Here is a 22,685-nt window from a genome sequence, read left to right on the forward strand (position 1 = left end):
CTGCTGCTTTGCAATAACGGATGCCGAGAAACTAGCAACGTGGTGGAAGAAGATTGCTGCTGTGATTACGAATGATGGATATAGAAGGAACCACCTAGAAGGATTCTCTGCTGCTTTAGCCATGATAGATGGACAGGAACTGGCAACTCAGTGGTAAGAAGCTTGTCACTGCGGTTTGCACATGGCAGATATAGCAAGAGCCTGACACCACTGTGCTAGAAGGGTTTGCTGCTGCTTGCAATGATAGAAGTGGAAAAACTGGCAGTTCGGTAGTAGGGATGCTAGATGCTGCATGCAAATGGGGGATGAAGGAAAACCTGGCAACCTGGTGCCTTTTTATTTATTTGTCTATGCAGACAACGTGCAACGTGGGAGGAGCTGTGAGTTCTTTTCGCGGCGACCTCGCTGGTTTTTGCTGAAGTGGCGGGCGGCCGGAGTTACTTCATGACTGGATTTAGCGGAGATAAACCGACTGGATGGATAGACGTAGAGAAAACTGCTAGAAGGTCGTCAGGATTCGGTTTTTTGGAAGTGGAAGTGTGTTTCTGGGATTGCCGGAGGAAAAGCGATGGATGCAGAGCTTGAGTAGTTGTTCGTCTGACGCACTGATGGACGAAAGGGCGATTGTAGCAAAGGGTGAGTAAAATTACGTTACTCCTGAGAGATGAGCTGTGTTTAAAGGTATTTGCTGAGAATGGACCCTGTTTGCACGTAAACGAGAACGAACAGTTTGCAGAACTGGGAGGAACCTATATAGATGACAACCGCAAGGAGCATGTTTGGAGGCGTGGTCCCGCTCCTGAAATTCGGATACATAATCTCCAATGTAATGACAGCCTCAACATGGCATTTAATGTGTTCTTAGATTCTGTTGGCTTCTCTCAAAATGTAAAAGAACCCACCCACCACTTTAATCACAATAGAGATTTTGTTCTGACATAGAAACTGAATATTTAACAACATTCCCTAATGTCCTTCTTTTCTCTGATCACTTCTTAATAAATTTACAATAAGAGATTACACACCATTGAGAACAGATATTCTCACAGTAGACGTCTTTCTGAAAGTGCTGTAACTAACTAAAGGGTATAATTCTCCACTCTTATCATCTTGTACCAATGCAGTGCTACTGCAGGCAGGAATGATTTCCTGTGTTGTTAAATCTGCATTTGGGTAATCCCAGCCTCTTACTGAGCGTGCTCCTGTGACTGGCCAGCACGTCATTGAGTAGGTGGGAGGTACTAGCAACGTGGTGGAAGAAGAATGCTGCTGCAATAAGCAGATAAGGACAAATGTTGTCCTTATCTTGGACAACATTTGCCTCTCCCACGCCACCTTAAGGCAGTCCAGCTCCATCACCACAACTTTACTGGCCTTGCGGACCAGTTTGAGTCCGTTGGCATCTGCGACCCTCAACCTGAAGCTCCATCATGCAACCTCACGAAGGATAGCATGGTCACAATAGACTCATAGAAAATCCTGAGCATTTTCCAACAGATGTTTAAAAGACCTCAGCTGCCTTAGAAAATAAAGACGACGCTTGCCCTTCCTGTAGAGTGCATTGGTGTTTATTATCTATGTGTACTCCAAAAATGTAAAAGGTTACATTATACATGCTTCCCCTTGGCAGTATCATTAGAAGGCATAGCACACATTTCACTGCTGTGCAGATGATACCCAAATTTATCTATCCACAAAGTCAATTAACACACACTAATTAGATAAACTAGGAGACATAAAGACCAAGATGACCTCTAATTTTCTCAAATTTACACGAAACTGAAGTTACTATAAATCTTGGAAATATAATATCTAACCAGATTCTTACTCTGGATGGCATTACCTTGGCCTCCAGTAACCCTGAGAGGGACCTTGGAGTCAGTTTTCAGGCCCCTCTTCTGTGGAACCAGCTTCCAGTTTGGATTCAGGAGACAGACACTATCTCTACTTTCAAGATTAGGCTTCAAACTTTCCTTTTTGCTAAAGCATATAGTTAGGGCTGGACCAGGTGACCCTGAATCCTCCCTTAGTTATGCTGCAATAGACGTAGGCTGCCGGGGATTCCCATGATGCATTGAGTTTTTCCTTTCCAGTCACCTTTCTCACTCACTATGTGTTAACAGACCTCTCTGCAGGAGTCCTGACTTAAGCTGAAGATTTTTGATGCTTCCACAGATCACTCTAGAACAGTCCTGGCCCGAGGAGACCATGGAAAAGAACATCCAGTCCTATATCTTGGCTGGAAGCCACATGACACAATGTATTCCACTGTGAAGAAGGAAGCCTTGGCCATTAAGTGGGCACTGGAGAAACTCCAATATTACTTGTGTAGATAGGAATTTGATCTGGAAACTGACCACCAAGCAGCCACTTGGATCAATTCCAACAGAATTACAACAGCTGCCTGTTACAATGGTAGCTCTCACGTCAGCCTTTTAGGTTCACCATCAGCAAGTGTAATATACTGGCAGATTACCTCTTGCCAAGATTACCAATCTTGACATAATGAGGCCAGGAAGGGGACGACTTTGACTGTAGATATGGATGTGGGCTTGCACACAGGCATCCAGATATTCCACACACACGTGGATGCATGTCTCAAGGCCAAACAGTCAAACAAAAGGGAAGGGTGACCACTGACTTCACTATTTAAGCCTGTTTAAGTTGCCTGTTGCTCATATGGATAACAAGAGATCTTCTGGTGACAATGATAACAATCTGTCAAATGATTAATGAACTTACCTCAACCATAGACAGAAGATGAAGAAACTACACTGAACCAGGTCCAGAAGCTTTTAGTAGTTAAACAGAGAGAAACTGACCAACTGAAACAACAGTTGGAAGAAGAAGCAGCCCAAAGTTTTGGCAATAATAACCAATCTGATTGTTCCTTCAAAACGTAGCACAAACAGATAACAAAAATGACTCAACAACAATCATTACAGCAGGTTTATAGTCAAGCAAAGACAAATGTAAAGTCTTTGCGCTTCTACAAATTAAGGAATGATTCAACACTAACTTTGACTTCAATGCATGTTTATTTAAATTTTTGAACATTGTTTAATAGCTTTTAGTTGCTTTTTCTTTCCTTTGACTAGATGGTAAATTTGTTCATATTTCTATCTGATTAGGAGACTTATTGCATTTCAAATGCATGTCCAAAGGCTGCCAGACCATTATGAAGCGTAGACTATAATAGACATGCTTACCATCTGACAGCACTGTGGGCGTCTCGGGGCAGAGAACCACACAGTACTGTTACAACTGTCTTTCGCAAGGCCAACTGTCAGAAACTCTTTGTGTGAGTAACAAAGTCTGTTCTGTAGTCGTGTGCCTCTTTGACACACATTCAGGCATCAACTGGTCTTTCTGCAAACTGGACCCACACAACCTCAGGCTGACCTCAATGACAGAGCTGCTAGTCCACATTCACACTCCTGGACAGTGAAAAGAACGTGTAGCAGCAGCTTGGGTCTTCATGGTTCCCAGAGAATTACAAAATAAAGAAAAGGATCCAGACAAAAATCAAATCAAACCGTACAGCTGGAAGAGTCCACACCCACGCTTAGTATGACTAATAAAAAACTTATATCTGCCAGTTAAACGTGCCGTTCAGATCACAGTCTAAATACAAGTAGTACTACCAATCCACAATAGCAAGTTATAGAGATTTAATCATCCAAAATGTAAATATTTAAATAAGGTTTAATTCTCCCTAGCCTTAGGACAAAGCAAAATTAATTAAAGCATCCTCCATTTGATTGAAATAATTCCAATTTGCATAAACTGAGACTGAAGCCCAAAATACTTGTCACACATGATAAAATAGAAGTTAATTAATAGACATCTATTATTTTATACATATGGCATTTAAATATGGCATTGAGTACCTTAAAATTGAATATATATAAATATATAATTTGAATAAAAAAATACACTTTCAGCAGGTTTTTATTCAGATTACATGAAATCACAGGTACCAGAATAAAACCTTAAAACACATCAATTAAAAGGAGGAGGCAGAGGCCAGCCCAAGACACATGAGCAAAGGTGCTAGTTATGGGGTCACACATGTACACTTATATGTGGAACCAGTTATATACGATCGGAGACTTTAATTATCTTCAGACGTTACATCCATTTAAGAGCTCTGCAGTACATGCTCCTCCCAGGTTCTAGCCAAATCCCCGTGTGGGTGATCACAGTACTGGTTTCTAAAATCTTTAGACGTAGTGAGTGCTCAAGAATGTGGTTTAGGTCGTCTCCAGTTCCTGCCATACAGTTACTTCCTTTGCTTTTGGGTACTTGATTGGCTGTCTCTATCAGGTCCTAATGGTAAAATGACTAAAATCAACATAACTTCCTGTTATGTTACTACTACTAGGTGCAATGGAGAATACTCACTATTGCATGTTTTGCTGATCTATATCGTGTTGAAGCACCAACTAAAATTTCACCTACATGGGATGATGATTACCCAATTGCCAGTATTGGTAGCCGAGAATCGGTCCGCCAGGACCTCCGCTCCTGGCCGCCGCCCGACTCACATTGCACCCGACCCCTACGGTGGTGGGTCTGCAGGAAGATGGGCCTATGTCCCTTTTTCGGGCCCGGCCACCAGATGCTTGCCCTCAGCCAGGTAACCCTGGCTGGAGCCAGGTAACCCTATCCCGGGCAGGGGTGAACTGTTCCCTCGATGGTCTTTTCATAGGGGTCTTCTGAATTACTCTTTGTCTGGTCCCTCATCCATGGGAGACCCTACCAGGGGGCAAAAGCCCCAGACAACATAGCCCCTGGGATCCCTGGGACACACAAACCCCTCCACCACAATAAGGTAGCGATTCGCAGAGGGGGGAGCGGGAGATCGACAGATGGATTGGTGCAGCGGCTGCAGTGACAGCACCGGTCTGTCGTGGTGAAGAGGGAGCTGAGTGTAAAAGCAAAGCTCTCAATTTACCGGTCGATCTACGTCCCTACCCTCACCTATGGTCACGAGCTGTGGGTAGTGACCGAAAGAACGAGATCGCGGATACAAGCGGCAGAAATGAGCTTCCTCCGAAGGGTGGCTGGCCTCTCCCTTAGAGATAGGGTGAGAAGTTCGGCCACCCGGGAGGGGCTCAGAGTAGAGCCGCTGCTGCTCCACATCGAAAGGAGCCAGCTGAGGTGGTTCGGGCATCTGACAAGGATGCCTCCTGGGCGCCTCCTGAGCGAGGTTTTCGGGGCATGTCCCACTGGGAGGAGGCCCCGGGCCAGACCCAGGACACGCTGGAGAGATTATATCTCTCGGCTGGCCTGGAAACGCCTTGGTGTTCCCCCAGATAAACTGGAGGAGGTGGCTGGGGAGAGGGAGGTCTGGGCTTCTCTGCTTGGGCTGCTGCCCCCGCGACCCGGCCAAGGATAAGCGGTAGAAAATGGACAGATGGATGGATGGATGGGATGATGATTACAAACAGTTTGGACTCAAGCATGCCCAGTTTTTGACAGACTTGACAATTGAGAAACCATGTAGTGTCCTGTGGCAAAAAACCAAACAAACACAACTGTTTTAAGTAACATCAACTCATTAAGGCTTTCCTGACCAAATGTTATATGATTCTGCTAAACCACCATGAAACTGTACCTCAAAATATAAAACATGACAGTTTCTGTCACCACTATGTGGCGCTGTGACTGTTGTTAAAAGCTAACATAGTACTGGGTTCAGGGATGGACCCATATGACAGGTTTGGTCCAGATGGATGATGTATGTGAAACTGAGCAAATATAGTTCAAAAAGTTCAAAAAAGCATCCTGTAGTCTCAGTATGTGAAACCTATAAAATATGAACATTTTCTCTGTTACTAAAGCATGTGCACACACGGTCATGACTTTAGAAAGTTGATTCATTCCATAAAATAATAATAATCCACGGAGCAGACACAACAACGCCTCTGCACTTTGTGCTGAAGACCTAAAACTGAATGAAGCAGACAGAACAGGGTTTCACACTAAATGGATCAGATACAATAGGGCTCTTGCAATTTCAGTGTTTGGGCACCAACTATTAGACTACCACGGGTAGGGATGAGAGTTGAGAGCCAATTCTTGTAGAAAACCGGTCCCTAGAAGTCCAATTCCTTGGAATTGTTAGTCTGCCTTTTCAATGATTCCGCTTATCAGTTCGTGCACTCCTTCTACAATCAGCTAATATCAGTTCGTGTGTCAGACGAGGAAAATAGAAGCGGTAAATTCTTCTCAATTCCTATCCCTAAACTCCAGGGCTGTAGGTCTCAAAACAGTAAGTGGAGTAGGTCTTGGAAATGAAAAACATGCATATAGTTGACAATATTATTTCTCAATGATAACTGTAACTATACCAATGTTTAAAAACGGCCTGATGGACAATGTCCTCCATGTTACCTTCTCGGTGACACTCTGCGTGTTGATCTGCTTTCTCAGCTCCAGGCTCAGCTGCTTGAAGCGTGCTGACTTTTGCTCCGCCCCTTCGCTACACACAGAATTGCGATACGCCTGGATCACGGGTCGCTGCTTCTCAGGTACCAGCAGAATCTTGCTCAGCTCAGAGGACCTGTCCCCACAGGTGAGGTCCTCAAGTGTGGATGCAGTTAAGAGGCTGTCCTGTGAACCACAGAAACACTTTACATGACCAAAGGTCCTGATAGGTTAGTCGCTAAAGTCTTCATAAAGACTTTCAGGCTCTGTGTGACACACACACACACACACACACACGGTCTACACTCAAACAACACACATGTGATTCTGGTCTTTGCCATGTGGCGTTCACGTCCCTCTCAGAGGCAAGAAAAAGGTCACACACTGGACTCGGTGCTCTCCCGCGGGCTGGATGTGTGCATCACGAAAATATCCGAGTTGCGCATCTCTGATCATCTTCCTGTGTTGTTCACTCTAACGCTGCACTGCTCGGTAGATAAGCCGTGCGCCCCAGCACACAAAAAGCAGCGCTTAATGCTCTAACAGCGCCGCTTTTTCTGCTGCCTTTATGGACTCTGGAATAATGAACTCCAACTCTTCATTCTACCTGCACTGATATTTTGGACTCGATTGCCCCTTTTAGGACTGTGCGCACTAAGCAATTATCAGAGCCGTGGTTGAATGAACAGACGCGCTCCCTTAGACGTGACTGTAGACGTGCCGAAAGGAGATGGAAAAAGGACAGAAGCTGTAAAAACTGCAAAGACACAGTTTGTCTCAAACTTAGTGTCAGTAAACAGTCACAGGCCTCGGGTAAATGTCCTTAATCGTTTTCTTAGTTCACGTGATAATGCTGGAGTCATTTCTTCACCAAGTATTTGTGATGATTTTTTAGCATTTTTTAATGACAAGTTCTATCCATCAGGGCTCTCGTCGTCTGCTGCCTCAGATCCGAGTCTTTCTCCTGTGTGCTCAGCTGTCTTTGATCCCGTCTCCCTTAATGACTTGACTAGTAGTTAGTAACCTAAGATCATCACACTGCCCCTCTGATTGTCTCCCCCCAAGCTTGCTTAAAAGCACTTTTAATACTGCCGGGCCTTTTATCCTGAGATTAATTTATACGTGCTTTGCTACAGGCTGCGTCCCATCATGCTTTAAGAGATTTAAAGGGCTCGCTCTGCCCTACAGTGGTTTCAGTCCCACTTGTCAGGAAGGTCTTTTTATGTCAATACGGGCCCCCATAAATCCAAAATAGCCCATCTTAAATACGGTGTACCTCAAGGCTCTATTTTGGGTCCTGCCCTGTTCGCACTCTATTTGTTGCCATTGGCTCCATCTTCTCGCGGTACAGCATTTCATTTCACTGTTTTGCTGATGATCTGCAGATTTATCTCCCTTTAAAAGCAGGGTCAGACCATCCGCAGCTCTTATTATGCTGCCTTGACGACATCAAACAGTGGATGTCGTTAAATTTCTAAAGCTGAATGAAAATAAAAGTGAAGTTGTCATTTTCGACAGCTCTCTGGGCGCCTTTTCCTCCTACTGTAAAACACATGTCAAAAACCTCGGTGTCTACCTTGATGGTTCTTTTAAAGTGAATAAGCAGGTGAGTGCAGTAGTTCAGTCCTGCTTCTTTCAGTTAAGACAGCTGGCCAAGCGCGTCCATGCTCACAGGTGTACACACGGGTGATCACACACACAAACTACACCCTTTTTGGCTCCTACCTCAAAGCACACTGTGCGCTGTCGATACGTGCTGCACAATAATGTTTAATATTTAGTATTTACTGTTATATTCACATAGATCATTGTGATGTTGTTTATTCTATTACTCTCGTTTTCTTCTGCTTGTTTTCTTTTTTCTTTCTCAACAGGTGATCCAGGTGATTGATATATGTATTTTTATTTTTTATTTTTGTCTGCTTATTCTGTTGGTTTTTGTTTTTTGCCCTTCTTCCCCGTCCCTCTTCTCAGCTGTTTTTCTTTCCCTCTTTCTTTCCCCCAGTCAAGTCTGTCCCGTATTCAGCAAGTGAAAATAAAATAAACAATAAAAGGTGAATCAAATGGACCATTTGGTAAAGTAAATCCGTTGGGTATCTTTCTTCGCCTTTAGACAATATTTCTGATGGCAAAAGAGCCAAATGGGACAGGCGAAAAAAAAAAAAAAAGCTAGCCCAGCTAGCCCAACCTCAGTAACCCTACAAACGCCACTGCTGTTTAGTCTTAATTTATGTTGGAAGTGATAGCAGAGCTGTACAATTTAATTTTTCGAAAATCAGAACATGGTATTTTATTTCATCTTAATTTTTGGGGGAAACTTCCCTCATACCACTAGAGGGAGCCCACGTACCACCAGTGGTATGCGTACCACAGTTTGAGAATGACTGCCCAGAACATACGGCCTCAGACCTGATGATGCGATTACAAAATCGATCGTTGACCTGCAGCCTAGGATGTCCTGGGGCCATGTGCACGTATGGACACCGTAATGATGGAAGATGGTGTTTGTTATGGACAAACTGTTTGCACAGAAGTCAGATAATGCAACAGCGTTTGGGTGCAGATAAGGCAGACCATTCCTCCCAGTTACACCCCTCCAGGTCTCACGGTCGTTGCCCACATGAGCCTTGAAGTCTTGAAGCACTTACTTCTAACTGAAGGACTCTGTCTCTAGGTTTTTGTGTGGTGCCCTTGGCCTGTTGAATCCAGCTGTGGGCTCCTCCGCCATCTCCGAAATGTGTACCGACGATGAGGCTGTAAACCTACAGATCACACACAAAAGTGTCAGCGAGTCACTGCGGAGCTTCTGGACCACTGTTCTAGTGCTTTCTGTTCAGCCACACCGGAGGGTTTTTGAGTATGAAAGGCCCGTTAAACGTCAAACCAAATTTAAGTATGGACTTTGACTAAGCCACTCAAAACTTTTTGTTTCTTTGACCACTCAGCCGTGGAGATGTTGGTGTGTTTCCAATCACTGTCGTGCTGCAGAGCCTCTGTGTGCTTGAACTTCAGGCCACAAACTGATGGCCAGAATTGTGTGACTTGATTTTGGCATTGCAAAACAAACTGGTATAGAAGGATACGATAAAACTTAAAAAGCAAACGTTAATAATACAAAAATGTTGTTTTGGGATTTTTAAAATTTATTTATTTATTTATTTATTTTTACTTTTTTATGTTTCTTTTTATGCTCCGTGGAACTCCTCTGGCATGTTTGGGAGGGACTGAGAGGAGGGGCTTCACAGCCAAGTCTTCACAGGTGTAATTTGCACAGATCGTGGACACTACCAGCTATCCATCTTTACTGAACGACTCTGTAATGGACGTTTGATCTCGGGATATTTCTTTGCTCTTTCCAGCTTCAATCCAGCACTTGAAGCTGGGTTGGCTTAAAGACATTTGCTCTAAACTAGCTTATTAATTGCAGACACATTTGCAGGAGTATTGTGTGAGCTAACTGGATTCCCTGCAGTGCATATCCTTCTGAAGAGTTAGAGACCAGTGTGTTACTGGAATCCAGTTCCCCTCTGCAGCCACATGCTAATGCCTGACTGAAGGAAGCTGTCCATCCTCTGACTCCCTCTCAGGACACTAACAGAGTTCTTTAAAGTACTAAAGCTAACAATGTACTCATGAACACACCAGCACAACATACTGTCTGAATAGTAGTTGAAATAACTGGGAAGGTGTTTCAGGTGATATGGATGAGTTATCTGGATACAGATGCAGTTTCTCCTCAAAGCAGAACACAATGATTACAACAAACATTAAGCAACAGCTGTTCATGAGTTTACTGCACCAATGCCATCCAACCTTCACTTAATTCAGGATTATATTGTATGATTATTCAAAAGCATCACAAAAACCTTTTGATGAATTTTGAGCATCACCTATCATTTAGTTCAGGGGCCCCCAACCCCCGGGCCTCGGACCAGTACCGGTCCGTGAGTCGTTTGGTACCGGGCCGCGAGAGTTGAGGCTCAGGTGTGAAATGTATAGTTTTCAGGGTTTTTATCGGTTTTCAGCGTTATTTTGTTATCATTTTTATCGTTAACTCGGTTTTCCTGGGACTTTTACCATCTGTGATTATTTTATCAATGCCTTCTGGGCATTATGAAGGTTTCGTCCTTTGGACATTGGCTGCTTTTTAAATTGATTTTGTAACGGGATGGGAAAAATTACCATAGCAACTCGGAAAAAACAAACCCAAAAGGGTCGCATGACATATTATAAAATAACAGCAATTTACCTGAGCTGAGGTGAATAAACCAAACAGACTGAAGACTTTCTGTTAGTGGTGGTAAATACCTCTCCGAGGCTCACTGGAGTGTTGAGCAGAAGGTTGGCTATGGAGTCAGACAAGGAAAGGTTCTTGATCAGGAACTGCTGGAAAACTGATTCATTCTTCAACACGCTGGCCAGAGTGAAGCCTGCACCCAACACACATGAAATAATGTCAACACTTTCATGTCATTCAGTAAAACAAGAGTTTTGAAAGTAACACATATGATGTATGATGTATGATGTATGATCGAGACGTTCTACTACTGCACTCAGAGGAAACGAGTTTCTTCGCCATCATTCTGCTCGTGGCTCTCCTGCTACATAAGATTAGATTCCCAACTGTGCATATGTTGGTTTGAAATTTCACTGTGGAGCTAAACTGAGTTAATCTTCATTTTGAGGGTCATCACTGGAAGAAGGAAACACACTGTGGCTTGTCCCAGTGCAGGATCTTGCACCGACTCGCTAACACTTTGTCCTCTTTCTCAAAAGGAAATTCGAAACACAAGAACTGTTCCAAAACGGTGAAGCACGGACTTCCACAAAGCAACAGTCAAACTGGATTTAATATAGCTGGAAGTCACTGTGACGCTGCTATTGATCAACTATGTTGCTGCCATCCCATGATCAATATCTCAGTCTTTCCTTTTATTTATATTTTTGGTCTCAGTGGAATTACCATCCCCACCTAGGGCTGTTTGATATAACCATATATATCGGATGACGATATAAAAACGTCGTTTCATTTTACGCTATTGTTTGTTTCGTGGTGTCGCAAAATAAACTGTTTACAGCAATATTTTTCATGGTTCTGATGTCACTGTAGTTATTATTAATTTCTTAAAGTTCTCTCTTTCTCTTATATTTAATATAACCACACTACAGACGGACAAGCGCCTGTTTTTATGCGTTGTCGTTAGCAACAACGACGGTAACACCATCGCGTGTCTGCTTGTTTATGTTCCACATAAACCTTTCACAATAAAGCTCAAGATCCTGTTGAGACTTTTCAAAATAAACTGAATCACGTGAAAGAGCAGATTATTTACGGATGAGAAGTAAAAAAGACGCCAGGTGCTAAAAAATCAACCTTAGACTCAAACGTTAGAACAGGCTTTTCCCCGCAGCACGCCGTGTAATAAATACTCACAAAGAAAACGGCGCCGTTACAACTTATGTCTAAAAATGTATCGTTTCATGCATCGGTTAAAACACTCGACTCAGCTACACGACGCCCAGCTGGAAACACTTCACACAAGTCGAGCTGCCCGAGATTCACAGACTTTACAGAAAATGTTACATTTTTGTGATTTATATCGTTATCGGACGATAGATGTCTTATATCGGGATATGAGATTTTGGTCATATCGCACAGCCCTATCCCCACCCTAAATGACCAGAGCCCCTCCACCCTTATTTATTTATGATATCATATACCTGCTTGTGTACAGCCCCACAATGTTTCTGTTTCAATGTTTCTACGCAGACACCATGTATATAGTTTACTCACATATATGGACTTTTCCTTGTTGAATATTGCTTTCTTTACTTTGCACCTTTCCACAATGACAACAACAGCTCTAAAGTCTAAAGTGTAAAAGTCACACCTTGGCTGTTGTTAAAGTTGTGGTCATGTGGTAATGGGGTGGAGCTGAGGCTCTCCAGGTGCTGCTGCAGGGTCTCCAGCTCTTGACCTAAACCAGGTCTATCAGATGTGAAGAGCTGATTCTGTTCAACCACTTCACTGATCCGCTCCAGCAGCTGGGTCACACTGAACAGATTCAGACATGAAACATTCTCACACCTCAAAAGAAGACGAACAGTCTCTGTACAGGCTGGAGTTAATGACAGCTTCTGTAATATGTTGACTTTTTAGTGCCTGCACATAAAAACTGTGTTGTACATGTTGCCTCAGCAGAAAATATGCTACATTTATGATCTCTCAAATCTAAAATAACTATTAAAATAATGTTGTAACATTCTAGCAACATTGATCACAAAAGTGAGCGTTCGATTCAAGCCTCTTCAGCTGCAGAGGCTGTGAGGGGCTTGGGGGGGTCAGAGGCCTCTGCACTGGACCCATCATGTGTAGAAGAACTGACCTTAGAGTGTGCTCGAGAAGCAGTGAACATATTTCCTACTCACGTGGAGTTCTTATATTGCAGGAAACCAAATTCATCTCTCTGTCCATCTGGGCAGAGCGACTGCATGATGGGAATGATGCCAGCCGAGGTGAGCGGCGCAGCGCTGTAAAAGGCTGGACATGAGGGGGGGAAATGGGACAGGTGCCACAGAAGGAGAAAAAGACACAGCCACAGACAGAGTGAGAGGGAAACAGAGGAAGTAAGTATGAAGGGTTGGTAAAGGAAATCAGACAGCAAACAGGACAATGAGTGTGAAGAAGGAGAAGGAGAGATTGTGTTAGAGTCAGAGAGGAGGGAAGCTGTCAGGCTGCAGTTAATGGCCACAGAGGCTCCTCCCACATGTCAATGCTGAATATGAAGCCTTTCATCATGTTGTCATGGTCTGTGATGTTTTCCCACTTCTGTCCGTAAATGCTAGCTCGACCATCTCACAGCCGCTGATAAAAGAAAATTTGGTTCCTGCTAATTGCTCCAAGTTTCCATGGTTACTGCTCCTGAAGCCTGTGGGTGTGGATTCATCGTACCCACAGAAACACTTCCCACTGTCCTCCTGCTCACTCTCATATCTGTATTGTCCAGCTATGTCATTCTTACAGTTTCTCTTTCTTCCACATGTTTATAACCACTCTGCATGTCTTTTATCCTGTTCTCACCCCAACCAATCACAGCAGATGGCCCCGCCCACCCTGAGCCTGGTTCTGTCTGAGGTTTCTTCCTGTTAAAAGGGAGTTTTTCCTCTTTTAGTGCTCACAGGGGTGGGGATTCTTCTGGTTGTTGGGGTTTCTCTCTATTATTGGGTCTTTACCTGGAAATATAAAGCACCTTGAGGTGACTGTTGTTGCAATTTGGTGCTATATAAACAAAAGTGAATTATATTGAATTGAACTTCTCTCTTTAACGGTTGCCTACGGCTGTCGTAGTCTCTGGATTACATACTCTTACAGCTGCTGCCCTCATAAAGAAAGGTGTCTATTGCCAGCTTCTAGCCTTCGTTGTTTTACCCTGCATGGTGTCACTGCAGGTCTAAAGCTGAATGTTTCATTTGTATTGTATTTAAAAGTTTACGTTTAGGGAAATCCCCTGAAACACTTTAAAGCCACAAAAAGTCAAAAGAAAAAGAAAAATGTGAACTAAGTCACTTCACAGAATATCACTGTGGGTTAAAGACAAACCCACAGTGAAATATGTAATATATATATATATATATAATATATCATTTCCTTGAGGCGACATTTGTTGTGATTTGGCGCTATATAAATAAAATTGAATTGAATTGAATTGAAAATTGAATTTGTAACAAACTGAGTCTGACCAAGAACAAGCATCGTTCAATGTCTTGCTCCTCCCCTTTATCCTTTTCCTTCTGTGTGCCCAAATACACTCTGCAGCATTAAAATAAACTACCGGACTGATTATAGTAAAAACTATAATCATCATATTATGATTGTTTTGGCTAAAAATAGTTTTTCCAGAATAGTTTTATTAACCTAACCCACTAAACATCGGACGTAAGATAGATAAACAAACACGATTTATTCTGTGTTACTCAAATTATTCACAACATGTTTTGTTTTGTTTGTTATTTTAAGTTTTCCAGTTTTTCCTAAACTGGTTTATTTATTTTAATTATTCAACTTATTTGTTTGTAATTAGGTTAAAACAACCATTTATTTAAAAAAAGTGAAATATTAAAAACATTGAAATCCATCGGAAAAGCTTGATTCTGTTCATCTGGACGTCTCAGAGGGAGAAATGTTTCATCATCATCATCAGGTGACTTCTTCAGTCTCAGCTGACTGCAGCTTTCTCATAAACAGTACATTTGCTTACTGCTTCAGTACAGCGCCCTCTACCTGTGGAAACATGGGACTACAGAGCCTATACAGGTGGAAGCTTTAGAAAAACTCTAATTTAAGTCTAAGTTTGACATTGAAACGACGTCCACAGCCACCAGATTTGGACTATAAAAAGCCCGTCCACAGAGGGCCTACTGACATCAACACTAGAAGTGTAATAGATGTATAAAAAAAGACCTGGAGCTACAAAACAACCTCGTCAGTGGACTAAAATCATCCAAAATGACATAAAAGACGTCCCTTTGACGCAGTGGGAACATTGTAACTACACAAAAAGCTGACTTTTACAGATGTTCACTTTTAAATGAAAAATCAATGAAACAAAAGGTGAAGAAACTACGGAGTCCCCCTTAAACTCATGACTGCATTTAACTGCCAGTCCACAGGTTGTGTGGAGATCACAGGGTCAATACAAGATCCAGATCTTTACATGTCACAGGTCACCAAGTATATACAGACATCATTTATTCAGTGATGAGTCCACAGTGAATAATGCCATCGTGCATTTCTATAATGGAAGTGTGAAAATATAAGTATGTAAAATGTGCCCTACAGAGCAGTTCAGTTCATTCTTCAGCTCACTGACATCGGTCCTCTCTGATCAGTCACAGGCTGGTAGATTTACTGAGGGAGTGTTAAGTGCACAGCATGGTGTAGGAAGCAGAGTTAGCATAAACAGCAGCTCATTAAGTTTTCACAGCCTGGTCAGAAACACTGAACATGGTGAAAAGATTCAACAGTAATTACAGAAATATTTGTTAGTGCTGTCGTGGATTAATTCCTTCTCGTAATTCCATTGGATAACAATACAGATGTGCTTCTCCGTGTCCGCTAACCAGCAGCATGCATCACAGCGCTGCTTCTGAGGTGGCCTGAGCGGAGCTCGCTCACAGGAGCCAGGTGAGCTTTTTTACCTGAGTGCACTGAATTAAAACCCAGATAATTCAGGAGCTCATGAGATAAAAAGTAAGATGAACTCCCTTCATTACCTTTCTTTGTTTTGCATCTTATGAAGTTGAAAACGTTCCAGCGAGCAGACGTAAAGTCCCGACTGAGAACAGTAACATCCACTATGCTAGGACTACACTAAAACCATCATGTTGGGGACTGAAGTTACTCTGCACTCACGTTTTAGACATCAGACTCATCTGCACCGACTCTGTATGTGCTGAGCTCTTTCATTTATGCACCTGCAGCAAATACATCATGCTCGTGATTCATGTTATTTTAAGCTGTTGGAATTATCACTTTTTTCTCTGTGTTGCATTTAAAATGCTCCATTTATAGCTAAACCATGAATTCGTTTCTTGACTTTGTATCAAAAATCAACCTTAAGAGATAACAGAAGGGACAGTTTCAGATGATCACTCAAACAAACAGCAATTTAAATCAAAGTGAAAGAAATCTCCAACAGCCAGAGAATCAATCCGGGTCCCGGGAAGCGCTCGGCCTTCCAATACACAGAGTATATGTTATATAATCTGTTAGCATAAAACAAATGCACAATGACACTTACACACTGGTCCATCCAAAATGTTGAGAACATGCATCATGCAGAAGAAAGAAAGGAAGACAGAAAAAAGAAAGAAAGAAATGTAAAATAAAAGAATAAAAGACAAAGAAATCAAATAAACTGGGTGCTCTGATGCTACAGGGAACAGTTACACAACAGCTGAGCAGACATATATATATGATGAACTAAGAACACAAAAACAGGAAATGTTGCAGAAGTTGATCTCGTACTTTTGGTGGATCGAGTGGGAGGACAGTATAAAGGCTCCATATAAGACTAAATTAGCTGCTGGTGTGATGCTGCAGGTGTTACTGTCGGCTGGTCTGCAGCTTCCTGTCCAACGTTTTTATTTAGTAAAAGCAGTTTCATGTTGCATGTTTTACCTTTGCAGGCAGTGAGATACAGCAGCTGCTGCCTCACCACGAAGCAGGAGCTGAGTAATGACATCAAGTTTACTTAAGTTCCTCCTGGTAATAGTACTGATGCAGTGCACATAACTCCACCCCTTTATGATAAACTTAAGCCATAAATAGAAACACATTTATTCTAGTCAGTACTGGCCACTTCACTGGCAGCCCTCTGTACTCACCACACTGGCACACTTTATTCTAAGGCTGCAATGACTCATCGAGTAATTAGAGTAACTCAATTATACAAAATCCTCAGTGCTGTGTTTCATGCACGACCGTGTTCACTCATCATCATGTAAATGCAAGTTTCGCCCACATAAAAAAATATGTATAATATATATGTATATGTATGTATGTATATATATATATATATATATATATATATATATATATATATATATATATATATATAAATATATATATATGGAGTGAATTGTAAAATAAGTCCTTTATGACCAGTTTCTAATTTGGAAACCAATCAGCAGTTCATTTTGAAATAGCTGTTTTTTTCTCTTTTAAATATTTATTTTATGTTCATTAATAAAACAAAAACATTTCTTATCCAATTACTTGATTAACCAATGAAATAACCGACAGGAAGCTTCAAAGATTTGCTTTGTCTGGTAGACACCTGCTGTTACGAACTTGCATGTTCATGTGTTTGTTTTGTGCAGGTGATATATCTTTTTATGTTAATTTAGCTGTGCCAGGGCCCTGCTCCGATTGGTGCGTGGATACGCTGCCCTGACGTGACTGGTTCCAGCTGGAGGACCCGCCCATTAAAAGGAGGCTGGAGGCTACAGCGGGAGAGGTCCTTGCGTTTCTCCTCACGACCCAGCAGTATTCCTGTGGCAGCCGCTGGCTGCAGTGCGCTTAAAAGTTGTGGAAGTGGAGTGGGTAGGGGTGAGCTGCCGTTTCTTTTGATCACCCGTTTTCTCCTGTTTTGACTTAGTTAAGGAGGTCAGCCTCTGTCTTTATTTTTGACTTTGTTTTGGTGAGGTCAGGGGTGCGGGGTTTGTGTAGATTTGTTTTGTTTATTGTTTTGGCCTTGGCTCACCCTGAAGTGTTGACAGTCCCGTTTTGTTGTTCCTTTTTTTCACATTGTAAATAAATCACATTGTAACGAACGGATTTGTTTCCTGTGGCTGCTTGGGTCTTGGGGGGGAAGCGAGTGCCTCATTCATGTTATTGCCTGGCCCTAGACGGGTCGTAACACCTGCACTTTTTGTTCACACAGTTATTATGCTGGTCTGGTTATTTTATGTATCTTTAGGTTAACATTTTTTGATCATTATAATTGATAATATATATAAAAATATTCTCTAAACATGCTGAACTTGAATATGAAATGTTTATGTAGCTTTGACAGACTAGATTAACCTAAATCATGGAGACACTAACACCTGTGCTGCAATCACTGCTGTAAACAGTACGAGGGCTGAAATGTTGTTGATTCTGAGGACAGATGCAGTAGACATTTAATCCTGGTTATTAGCAACTTCAGCCAAATGTATTACTTCCACCCCCATGTCTACTGGTAATACAATGTTCCCACTGCTGTCTTTAGGTTCTCAAACACTCTGCTTACCTTCCTTGACAGGAATTGCTGGCTTCTTCTGCCTCAGACCCAGGAGGATGAAGAAAAGGACGAGCGGGATGAAAATCTCAAAAGCCAGCACCCACTGAATCGGAACAAGAAAGATAATTTACAGGATTATTTTTTCACTCCATTTCAATGAAACTGGGCTAAACCTAACCCAGTTTCAGGTCAGTGATCTTGAGTCTTTACCATTACACTCTCCTTGTCAGTTCCCATCACACAGTTCATAGATCATGTTTCACAATAGACTTTACAGAGTTTGCTTACTTTAAGATATCAATCTTTTACATCAGTGAGGGAGTGAGAAAGATGTCCGGCCTGCACAGCTCCTCTTCATTGCAATGCCAAACCCTTTTTAAGTGGCCGTCACTCTAAAGCAGGCTGTGCAGTGCAGTTTGCTCTGTGGGCGCGTTACAGATTAAAGACACCATCAGAGACAGGCTGATAGGTTTGCTGTACAGTCCATCGCAAGATATGTGCCTCACAATCAGAGGAGGAGATGAGATGAAAAGATGCTGACAAAAGTACCACAGTTTAAAACAAAGGTTACAGTAGATTGCGTGCTTATCATCTCACATTTCTTTACAAATGTGAGATGATCAGGGTGCATTCTGACCACCAGAATAATTCTCAGAAATTACTCCTGAAATTTTCAAGCTCTTTGGCATCTAGGGCAACTTCTTGTCATCTTCTCTTTCAACACTCCTTTATTTAACCTGGACATGGACCCCTTGCAGCTGCAGTGCATTTCATTTAATGAAATCTAAAACAAAGGTGTGTGCTAACAAAGCCAAATGAAGGCCTCGATTCTTTCCAGGAATCATGAATCATCTTGAATCTGACGGCCTCCTCTTTCGTAACACTGTCCACACAGAACTACTGGAACCATGATGTCTTTGTGCTTCTGTCTTGCCCACAGATACACAGCCAGCTGCTGCGTGTGCGTTCTGTTTGTGAAGGTTAGTGCAGACAAAGAGGCCCTTCAGACAGAGACAAGAGTCCACTGACACAGGTTACAATAAACAAAAATGTCTCTTCTCACATATCAAGTTCTGTTGTAGATGATCCATTTAATCTGACAGCACTCTCACACATCTCAACTTTGGTACACTTGAAAAAGAAGCTAGAAATAAGGAGATTTTAATGTGATTTTAAATCTGTATTACTTTTCATTTCTTGGGGAACAAAACAACCGTTTTTTTCTCAGAGTATCTGAGTCTACACACAAACACAGGCAACCCCGTTCAGCTATCTTAGTGAGGACCTTCATGGATATAATGCTTTCCCTTGCCCCTTAACCTAACCCTAACCATTAAAAATGAATGCCTAACCATAACCCTAAACCTAACCATAACCTAATTGTAATCCTGACACTGAAACCACATTTTGAGCCTCAAAAATGCCTTCAAATTTGTGAGGACCGGGTTGTGTGTCCTCACAAGTGACTGTTGGTTCTCACAAGTATAGTACAGGGTGGATTTATATGGATACACCGTAATAACATGGGAATGGTTGGTGATATTAAAGTCCTGTTTGTGGCACATTAGTATATGTGAGGGGGCAAACTCCTCAAGATGGGTGGTGACCATGGTGACCATTTAGAAGTCGGCCATCTTGGATACAACTTTTGTTTTTCCAATAGGAAGAGGGCCATGTGACACATCAAACTTATTGGTAATGTCACAAGAAAAACAATGGTGTGCTTGGTTTCAACGTAACTTTATTCTTTCATGAGTTATTTACAAGTTTCTGGCCACTTATAAAATGTGTTCAATGTGCTGCCCATTGTGTTGGATTGTCAATGCAACCCTCTTCTCCCACTCTTCACACACTGATAGCAACACCGCAGGAGAAATGCCAGCACAGGCATCCAGTATCTGTAGTTTCAGGTGCTGCACATCTCGTATCTTCACACCATAGACAATTGCCTTCATGACCCCAAAGATAAAAGTCTAAGGGGGTCAGATCGGGAGACCTTGGGGGCCATTCAACTGGCCCACGATGACCAATCCACTTCCCAGGAAACTGTTCATCTAGGAATGCTCGGACCTGTCACCCATAATGTGGTGGTGCACCATCTTGCTGGAAAAACTCAGGGAACGTGCCAGCTTCAGTGCATAAAGAGGGAAACACATCATCATGTAGCAATTTCAAATATCCAGTGGCCTTGAGGTTTCCACTGATGAAGAATGGACCCACTATCGTTGTACCCCATATACCACACCAAACCATCACTGTTGTTGTTCCAACAGTCTTGGAGGGATCCATCCAATGTGGGTTAGTGTCAGACCAATAGCAGTGGTTTTGTTTGTTAACTTCACCATTCACATAAAGGTTTGCCTCATCACTGAACAAAATCTTCAGCGTGAACTGAGGGTCCTGTTCCAATGTTTGTTTTGCCCATTCTGCAGATTCTGTGCTGATCTGGGTCATCCTCGTTGAGATGCTGCAGTAGCTGGAGTTTGTAAGGGTGCCATTTGTGAGTAGCTAATATCCGCCGAAGGGATGTTCGACTAATGCCACTCTCCAGTGACATGCGGCGATTGCTACACTGTGGGCTCTTGCTACGCTGTGGGCTCTTGCTACGCTGTGGGCTCTTGCTACGCTGTGGGCTCTTGCTACGCTGTGGGCTCTTGCTGAATGAAGCTAGGACAGCCACTGATGTTTCTTCATTAGTGACAAATCCAACACTGAACCAGTTTCACAAAACCTAGCAAGCAGTTTGCAAACTGTAGCATGGGAGATGGGTGGTCTCGTAGGGTGTCTTGCATTGAAATCTGCTGCAATGACCTGGTTACTGCGTTCACCAGATATCAACACAATTTCTATCCACTCCTCACGTGTTAACCTCTTCGACATGTCAATGGCTGTGAACAAAGAGAAACTTGTAAATAACTCATGAAAGAATAAAGTTACGTTGAAACCAAGCACACCATTGTTTTTCTTGTGACATTACCAATAAGTTTGATGTGTCACATGGCCCTCTTCCTATTGGAAAAACAAAAGTTGTATCCAAGATGGCCGACTTCTAAATGGCCACCATGGTCACCACCCATCTTGAGGAGTTTGCCCCCTCACATATACTAATGTGCCACAAACAGGACTTTAATATCACCAACCATTCCCATGTTATTACGCTGTATCCATATAAATGGCCCACCCTGTACACACGGGTGCTCACACACACAAACTACACCCTTTTTGGCTCCTACCTCAAAGCACACTGTGCGCTGTTGATATTACGTGCTGCACAATAATGTTTAATATTTAGTATTTACTGTTATATTCACAGAGATCATCACGATGATGTTGTTTATTATGTTGCTCTTTTTTTTTCTGCTTGTTTTCTCTTTTTTCTTTCTCAACAGGTGATCCAGGTGATTGATGGATGTATTTTTTGTCTGCTTATTTTGTTTGTTTTTTGCCCTTTATCCCTGTCCCTCTTCACCGCTGTTTTTCTCTCCCTCTTTCTTTTCCCCAGTCAAGTCTGTCCCGTATTTAGCAAGTGAAAATAAAATAAAATAAACAATAAAAGTTCAATCAAATAGACCATTACAGCAAGGCTGGGATGGTCCATTTGGTAAAGTAAATCCGTTGGGCATCTTTCTTCGCCTTTAAACAATATTTCTGATGGCAAAAGAGCCAAACGGGACAGGCAAAAAATAAATGAATTAATTAATTAATTTAAAGAAAGGAAAGAAAGGCTCTTGGCTCTTCTAAAGGGACAGTATATAGCCACTGGTACAGATACATGGACGGCACCTGTGTCAAAATAAAAACTCAAAAAGTGGAATTCTTCACTGCTCACATCACCTCAGTGGATAGAAACATAAAGTTCACCAGGAAGAGATAAAGATAACAGTTTCCTGTTTGTGGACTGTGCTGTAAACATTGAGGAGAATGGAAACGTCAACACTGAAGTTTACCGGAAGCCCACACACACAGACCAGTACCTTCTCTTTCACTCCCACCACCCTCTGGAAAACAAACTGGGAGTAATTTAGGACCATGCAAAGGAATAACACTGTCATCCCTTATGTAACAGGTTTATCAGAGAAGCTCATACATGACGTCCTGGTCACCCAGCCACACCCTCAGACAAACACTGGTTCATCCCAAGAACAAATCTCCCAAACCTAATATAGACAGTGTATGCTGTGCAGTGCAACAAGTAGTACTCAGACCTCAGAGAAACCAAACAGCCACTGCATGAACTCATGGCACAACATAGAAGAGCCCCGTGACAGGACAACACTCAGCTGTTCATCTGCATCTAAACTAGGGCTGCCACAAACGATTATTTTGATAGTCGACTAGTCACCGATTATTTTTACGATTAGTCGACTAATAAGCTCATCATCCATTGATAATGAGCTTATTGCACCAGCAGCATCTGCTCTTATATAACTATCATTAGCTTACAGCTTTAAGTGTTTAAGGTATGTG

The 22,685-nt window shown here is 42.3% G+C and overlaps 1 protein-coding gene across 1 annotated transcript in view; it reads right to left on the reverse strand.

Annotated features, from left to right (window-relative positions):
• abca2 (ATP binding cassette subfamily A member 2) overlaps window positions 1–22,685 on the reverse strand; it is an 89,262-nt gene that overhangs the window by 60,784 nt on the left and 5,793 nt on the right. The window contains exons 2-7 of the mRNA XM_087848854.1: window positions 18,228–18,321; window positions 12,862–12,973; window positions 12,324–12,487; window positions 10,741–10,862; window positions 9,081–9,194; window positions 6,400–6,618 (exon numbers count right to left, since the gene is read on the reverse strand). Coding sequence (XP_087704980.1) covers window positions 6,400–6,618; window positions 9,081–9,194; window positions 10,741–10,862; window positions 12,324–12,487; window positions 12,862–12,973; window positions 18,228–18,321 — 825 coding nt within the window. The remainder of the gene's footprint in view (window positions 1–6,399; window positions 6,619–9,080; window positions 9,195–10,740; window positions 10,863–12,323; window positions 12,488–12,861; window positions 12,974–18,227; window positions 18,322–22,685) is intronic.

Source organism: Neolamprologus brichardi, chromosome 12, assembly GCF_056152115.1.
Source record: "Neolamprologus brichardi isolate AB-2024 chromosome 12, ASM5615211v1, whole genome shotgun sequence".
In the NCBI taxonomy this organism is placed as follows: Eukaryota; Metazoa; Chordata; class Actinopteri; order Cichliformes; family Cichlidae; genus Neolamprologus; species Neolamprologus brichardi.